General features: G+C 46.6%; 1 protein-coding gene and 1 long non-coding RNA gene across 2 annotated transcripts; one reads left to right on the top strand and one right to left on the bottom strand.

The window, feature by feature from the left end:
• Positions 1-200: 200 nt before the first annotated feature.
• On the bottom strand, positions 201-7,245 carry LOC147655204 (uncharacterized). Its single transcript, XR_015283943.1, has 4 exons — positions 7,068-7,245; positions 6,323-6,433; positions 2,546-4,253; positions 201-2,310 (listed from the first exon to the last, which is right to left on the bottom strand). It is a non-coding gene; the product is annotated as an uncharacterized LOC147655204 (long non-coding RNA).
• LOC147655205 (extracellular matrix organizing protein FRAS1-like) lies at positions 3,677-4,235 on the top strand. Its single transcript, XM_086879435.1, has 2 exons — positions 3,677-3,892; positions 4,113-4,235. Exons 1-2 carry the CDS (start codon positions 3,677-3,679, stop codon positions 4,233-4,235), a joined length of 339 nt encoding a protein of 112 aa, XP_086735561.1.
• Positions 7,246-7,586: the final 341 nt, after the last annotated feature.

The following is a 7,586-nucleotide window of genomic DNA, read 5'->3' as shown; positions in this document are numbered from 1 at the left end:
CTCCCCAGGCTCGGCAGCCGCGGAACTGCTGTAGCTCCCGCTGCCGCCTCCCACCCGTCACCCAGCGGAGCGGGGTAGGGCCCCGGTCGGGGCACAGCGGCAGTACCGCTCTGTGCCCACAAGAGCTCAACATAACATAACTAACTCAAAGGCAGCTCACACAAGAAGGGAAAGAGGAAAGAATAAAACATCTGCGGAGCTCAAAAGCAGAAACTTTGTATCCGTGTGCACTGACATCCATGATTTTTTACATTTCCATTTTTTCTTTACATTTGACTTCATCCCCAACAGTTGTCTAAGAAATAATGTTATTAAATCTTTGTTTCTCTTGGTACACCATGAGAACTAGGTGTTGCTCTGTATGTGTGGCTTTGGCCACGCTTGTGGACACGTAAAGTCAGTACTTGGAGTCTTCTGGACACATAATGGGCAAAGTGTGTCGGAGGGCCCCAGTGGATAAATTGCTGTTCTGTACATCTGTAGTGGTGCTGAGTTTTCCTTTGGTTAAGGAGACCTTAACCACGTTCACTGTGGGGAAAGCTGATGGACTCCTGACTGCAGGGCTGGGGTGATGGTGCTGCCTTCTGCATGCCTTTCCTTTGTGGACACAAACCAGTGCAAAAGCAAGGCTCTGAAGCAACCAGGATCCTCCTGAGAGGGCCACTCCGTTCCAGCAGCAGTGCTGAACACACTCCCCCTCCTCTCCCAGCCCTGGCCAGCGCTACAGCAGGCAGAGGAGGGAGCTGCCTGGGGAAAATGGAATCTTGGCCCTGCTCCACCAGGTACCAACCTCTTCCTCTGCTAGACAATGTGCCTTCACACAAAAGACAAGGCCCCAAAGGATAGGCCTTGCAGGCTCTTGCCTTGGAGTGGGAGCAGCTCCACCCTGCTTTTTTTCTGCTGACTGTGTGAGTGTGCTGCCTCTCCCTGATGAATTAATCTTGATCTATGGTGTCATAAAATACGCTCTTCTGATTTTATTATATTCATCTAAGGTTGTATTTCTTCTTAACTTTAGATTTCTCGTTAACGTGAGGTGAAAGCGGAAATATCTGCTCTGTGTTTTCAAGATGCAGATGGTCCCTGTACAGCTCAGTTTGGGTGTGTGGTTTGCCTCATCTTCTCACAAAAAGATGTTGAAAGGGCAGGAATAGTGAATGAGTTATAATAAGCAAACTACTCCCTGCTGTGAGAGTAAATTAAAAACTTGCAGTATCTTTGTCTAAATTGCAAACTAACCAGTGAATCTTGTACTTTGGAGACTTGAATTAAGGGCTTTATTCCTCCTGTTATTTAAAATCTGATGATGATTCTGATTTCTCTGCTTTTTCATGTCTGTGAGGGACCAATAAGGCTACCGAGTCACAGACTGAGAAGTAGCTGTAATGATTTAAATGACCTAAACCTAAGGAGAGAGTACTGAAGTGTTCAAAAGAGAACCCAAACCTTTCCAGCTGATGAGCTCTGAGGAAATATTAGCTGATCGTTCCATTGTGGCTCATTTATTTAAATCAGATCCTGGTGTCTTCTGTAGTGTGGCCAGCACTTGTCAGCAGCCATTTAGTGTGATATATTGGTGGCAAACTTCTTGTCAGGATGTTGGTTGACAGCAGCAGTAAAAACTGTTGAACGCAGCAAAGAGATTTAAAAATGCTCAAGTGTTTTTTAAAATGCTTGTCAGGTACCTTTCTGTGGCTGTGTCACACCTAATGGGCTGTAAAGATGTCACTATAAATCAGTGCTGAAAATGGGACTGGGTACTAAATGCAGGGGTATAAGGAAGGGCAGAGAGAAGAGATCCTTGGAAGGCATTTTGGAAAACTGCTGTGAGGCCAGAAGGCCTTCGGTTCATCCCCAGTGATGCCACGGTTGGGTTAGTCCTGCCCAGCAGCGACAATCCAAGTGTTACATGGACAGTTTTTCTCCCAGCTTCTCTGCCCCAGGAGGCCCACTCCCAACAGGAGGAGATGAAAAGAAGCCTGGACTTCTTTTTGAGAAGGAAATTTTAGGAGGCTCTCTGCCAGCTAAATCCCTGGCTCAGCTGAGGGTTCACGGGGCAGCCTGACTTGGATCAGAACCAGCCAAAACCGAGTCCTCATGCCTAAATATGTCCTGCTTCCTGTAGTTTTTCCCTGCCTTGCTCTTTCTGCTGCACATTTCCTCCCTGTTGTTCATTTTCCAGGGACAAGAATTAGTTCCTTCAGCCAGGCAGACTTGGCCTCTGGCAGCATCCAGTACATCCACACCAGTGAGGAGGAAAAGCACACAGATGCCTTCACCTTTTCTGATGAAAAGAAAAGGTCTGATGTCCTGAAAAGTGAAAAAGAAAAAAGAAAAGTGAAAAAGAAAAGAAAAAAGAAAAAGATGAAAAGAAAAGTGTCTGATGGGACAAACGAGGTCAGTCCCAGCCTGACTTTTGCCTGAGTGGGCAGATGTGGCTGTTCCTCCTTCACCTGCTGTGGGATTTCCCACATCCCTCAGGTCAGGAAGGCAGCAAGGCCTGTGCAGGGAACAGGAACAGGGAACACCTGCCCTGTGGGCTCACCAAGAGCTGAGTGCCTGGTTTTCAGCTGCTTGCCAACTGTTCCTGGAGCTCAGCTTTGATTCAGTGCACTGACAGCGTACTGACGACATCCAGCCCCTGGAGAAATGCCTTTTTCCTGTTTTCTGAAAGAGAAGAAGTCTAGCTGCACATAGAGGGAGAGGGGAAAAACTGAGTGAGAGAGGGAGGGAAAGTGGATGTCCATAAATATCACAGAAAGAGGGAGAATTAATGAGTGGGGAGGGATAAAGAAGTGATCTGGGCTTAGCAGCTCAGACAAGGCTGAAATGAAGAGACCCAAACTGGGGATCGCTGTGCTCTTGCGGTGAAGTCACACTCTTGGAAGGCTGAATTCGGCAAGGGAAGCTTTTCTTCCTGTCCCAGGTGAGCCAGACATTTGACATCACCATAAACCCCGTGGATGACTCCTTGCCCATCGTGCAAATCTTTGGGATGACAGTTCAGGAAGGGGTGAGAAAAACCATCATGGAGTTTGAGCTCGAAGCGACAGATGCTGACACAGAGGTAAGGCAGGACCACCCCCAGCCTCCTTGCTCCCCTCTTGTGCTGCACACCTGGGCTTGTGTTTAAAGACTTAACACTGAATTTACGCTCAGCATGGATGGAAATGGCACTTCCTCTTCTTCCTGGGTCTGGCCAGAGGCTGAGCTGTCTAACATTGGCTCTATCTCACTGCTGTTTCCCCTGCAGCAAGAGATCTGGCTGCCTGAGCCAAAATCCTGCCCCAAAGGTTTTTGCCCTGGCAGAAGTAGCAAGGGACACACTGCCCGTAATGGCTGCAGGACTGGGGGCTGCTCTAGTGTTCGTGGAGCAGGCACAGGGGTGGGTGGGAGCTGTCTCAGACCAGCTGAAGCAGGAATTCGGTGGGATGTGCCTTGTTTTATAGGGAGACACCTACAAAACAAAATCCCTTGGGAGAGGGACAAGGACAGGGCGGGGCTCAGGGAGAACCAAACCAGGAATGTTCTGTGCTAACCCTTGTGTTGGGAACACCAACACAGGGGAGCTGCCTGGCCAGAATCCCTGTCCAGCTCTCCTGAGCTGGAAGGGCAGTGTCCTGAGGTTGTGTCCCCAGCTTTGCCCCTCCATGTCTGGGCACAGGTGGAGTCCCTGATGTTCGGGGCGGTGCAGCCGCCCCGGCACGGGCTGATGGAGCGCAGCGGCCACGGGCAGCGTCCTCTGCAGGCCACCACCTTCACCACGGATGACATCTACCAGAAGCGCGGCAGCTACAGCCACCGCGGCGGCAGCGCGCTCAGGGACCGCTTCACCCTCACCGTCTCCGACGGCACCAGCCCCCTCTTCGTGGTGCAGGAGGGAGGGAAGAAGGTCGGGGAGGAGAAGGGATGGGAGGGGGCCTTGGGAGCTCACAGGGAGCTGCCTCCTCTCGGGGCAGTGGGGACTGAGATGCTGACTGAATGTTCTCAGTCACATCTTTGCTTCTTCCCCTCCCTGCAAACTCTGCCCTTGGTGCCAGCAGAGCCGAAGGGACGTGGTGGCTGAGGCTCTGACTCGCACAGTAAGCCCCGTGTCTCTGAACTGTTGTCAGGTGTGGCCCACATCATGTTTAAGGTGGAGATCATGTCCAACGAAGACCGGGAGTGGCACGAGTCCTTTTCTCTGGTGCTGGGCCCAGATGATCCTGTGGAAGCAGGACCTAGGGACCTGCTGATTCAAGGCTGAAGTGAACCTTTAAGAAATGAGGAACAGGTTGAGTATGGAATTATCAGAGCGCAGCACAACTCGCTGCCTGCTGGGGAGGGTGAAACAGGGAAACCTTATGAATGTGATTGTTTGGCAGAACATTCTGAAAAAAGGCTAGAATCGAAGTAGAAATGAAAGTCTGCTTTGAGTCATAAGATACAGAGTACTGGTTACTATATGACCAGAGAACAATAGCCTAGCCAGCTAAAGGAGAATCCCTGCTGATAAAACAATGCCCTTCTGCTGACAGAAAGCCCAAAGGCCAAGAAGCAAGGAAAGAACTTGTAAAGCTTGTAGAGCCTCAAATGCAACACTGTATGTAAAATCTTTAGTGGGTGTATCTCATAGTGATTGGATACTGGGAATTAGAATATTCACTATAGAAAAAGATACATTGGATTGTGACAAGAACATTGCTTTCTTAGCTTTTCACTCTTAAACCTCTCTCTCTTAACCCCTCTCTCACCTCTTAACCCCTCTCGTACCTCTTGGCTCTTCTCTCTTACCCCTTTACTCCTCTCTCAGCTCCCCTCTCCCCCTCTCTTACCTCTTCCACTCTTCCCCTCTCTTACTCTTACCCTCTTGGTTTTCCCCTCTTACCCCTTTCTTGTCTCCCCCCTCTCCTAAGCCTCCCTGGTTTCCCCCGCTCTCCCTCTGTTGCTCTTACTCCCTCCCTCCCCTTTTCCAACCTCTCCTCCCCTGCTCTCCCTGCTCTCTCCCCTCCCCTGGACCATGTGGACGCCGAGGCTGGTGGTGGACAAAGGTCTCCCCTCTCTTTACTCTTATAATAAATTGCTTATACCTGAACAGCTTGACCCTAGAGAAGTCTCTCACCGCAAGCGAGCATTTTACACAGCAATATCTAAGCAATGATTTCTAAACATTTATTCAAGCTTAAACAGCTTATTCCTATTTATCACCACCTTTATAACCAGCGCTCGCCTGCCCCTGCAATACACAGGCACAGGGAGGGCACTGCAGTTATTTACACAACAGAACAAGTAACATACCAAATTAAACACCCAGCACTATACCTCACTTTTGGAAACAAAACCTGGGCAGACACTTTAGTGTGCAAAACCCCTGTAAGAATAAAACCTGCTTTAAATATCTTAGGCATCAAGCCACAGACACGCCTATGAAATTCAGTGCAGCAGTGACAAAAAAAGGAATTATTTCCTTAACCTGTGAATAATCACCTCTAAGATTCTGTGATGCAGTTGCCACTGCACACAGCCACAAGCCGCCTTTTTATTAACAGGCAAAAGAACAAAGACAATCACAATTTTTCCCTTCTCGTCTGCAAAGAAACAGAGAAGGGAGAGATGCTTCTCAGAGGAGCATGGTAAAAAGACACATGGTGTAGAATATGGAACAGCTGGTGGTTCAGCATCTCTTCTACTGCAAGATCTAGGGGATATCTGATGCTACCTTGGAGGCAGGAGTCACAAAAACTGCCAAATATCTTAGGCATCAAGCCACAGACACGCCTATGAAATTCAGTGCAGCAGTGACAAAAAAAGGAATTATTTCCTTAACCTGTGAATAATCACCTCTAAGATTCTGTGATGCAGTTGCCACTGCACACAGCCACAAGCCGCCTTTTTATTAACAGGCAAAAGAACAAAGACAATCACAATTTTTCCCTTCTTGTCTGCAAAGAAACAGAGAAGGGAGAGATGCTTCTCAGAGGAGCATGGTAAAAAGACACATGGTGTAGAATATGGAACAGCTGGTGGTTCAGCATCTCTTCCACTGCAAGATCTAGGGGATATCTGATGCTACCTTGGAGGCAGGAGTCACAAAAACTGCCGGAGAGGGAAGAGAAAGGAGCTCAACGCTATCTGCTCTTAGGTTTTAGCACTGTGACCTTTACCTTAACTTACAGTTATGTGTTTCTGACAGTGTAAATCCCTTTTGTTTTGATTTTAACAGAGTACAAGAATTCAGTGATGAAGTAACAGTGGCATACAGCCTTTAATTTCCCCTGGTCCTCTCACCCAGCAATGAGGTCTCACAACAACAATACAACAATAGTTATAGAAGGTAACTCACTGTGCTGAAGAGTTCTTCAGAAGGATGGGAGCCACAATTCAGGCAGATCCTTGGACAGACAAGCCAGAGGTGTTTAGGCCTCGTGTTTCCTCCTTACCCCAGAACCAGCCTCTAAAGGGGAACACAAAGTTCACAGGCTTGTATTTGGAATTAACGCCATATAAAGAACAAAACATCCTAAAAAAGCTACATATCATACAAATAAACCAGCTACCTTCTTTAAGCCACTTTTCTGTGGAGCCACAACTTCACAGAAGTAGATCTTGTTCTATCAATACAATGTTTTATTATTGATGGGCTTGTTGAAATCAGAGGGAACTCCAAGCACCCAGATATTCACAGCAGGCAAACATCTCTCTGAATACAACTGAAAAGGCCAGAAGGGCTGCTCCATGTTACCTCTGATAGCCACGTTTGTCTCTAGAGTACATCAGATGATCAATGCACGGCCTTGAAGCTATTTTTTTTCCCCCTGTGTTCCTCCTTTCCATCCTTCTGCGTAGCCTTGTAGCAGATAAATCTGTTCAATAAAGGGCCCAGCTGACTGTGAGCAGAAGGCAAAGCAGAGGATTTGTCAGCATGAAAACCCACACTGCAAAGATGAACGAGCATCAGGGGCAGTTAAAAATCTGCTAGAAATTAGTGCTAATGTCACACTACCCTCTCTTCCCTGTTTTCCATATCCAAAAGGAAAGGAAGTTGTGTGTGAGCCAGAAAAGCTAAAAGGGTCGGGCAATGTGCACACCTGCCATCCCACACAGCTCGGTGTGACTTAATGCACCAAACACAAGGGAATCGTTGCCAGCTGGGCAATAGACACCACGAAGCACACAGGTTTTCAGTGCTGTCAGCAGCTGCAAGGGGAGGATTGCCTCCGAGAAACATACCAAAACAATGAAAATAAAAAAAAAAACAGATTAGCATCTATTTCCATCACACATGTTTAAATTTATATACTATATTCATTTATATATGACATGCAATATATAAAGTATCAAAATATATTATTTTAACATGTATATGTATGTTATTATATATTAAATATATTATATACATTTTAATTATATATATTTATTATAAATATAATACATATATTAAAATCAATATATATAATATATATTAAATACAAATCTGTTTGTATATATTGGCATTACTTATATATCTTTACTTTTCTGGTTGCACATATGTCTATATCTTTATATATTTAATATACATTTCTATGTTTTTTATTTTTGTTGTATTTATTTAAAAGCCCCGAAGCTAA

This window comes from Cyanistes caeruleus, chromosome 2 (assembly GCF_971803275.1).
Source record: "Cyanistes caeruleus chromosome 2, bCyaCae1.hap1.1, whole genome shotgun sequence".
NCBI classification, from domain to species: Eukaryota; Metazoa; Chordata; class Aves; order Passeriformes; family Paridae; genus Cyanistes; species Cyanistes caeruleus.
This window is presented reverse-complemented; position numbering and strand designations above follow the sequence as displayed.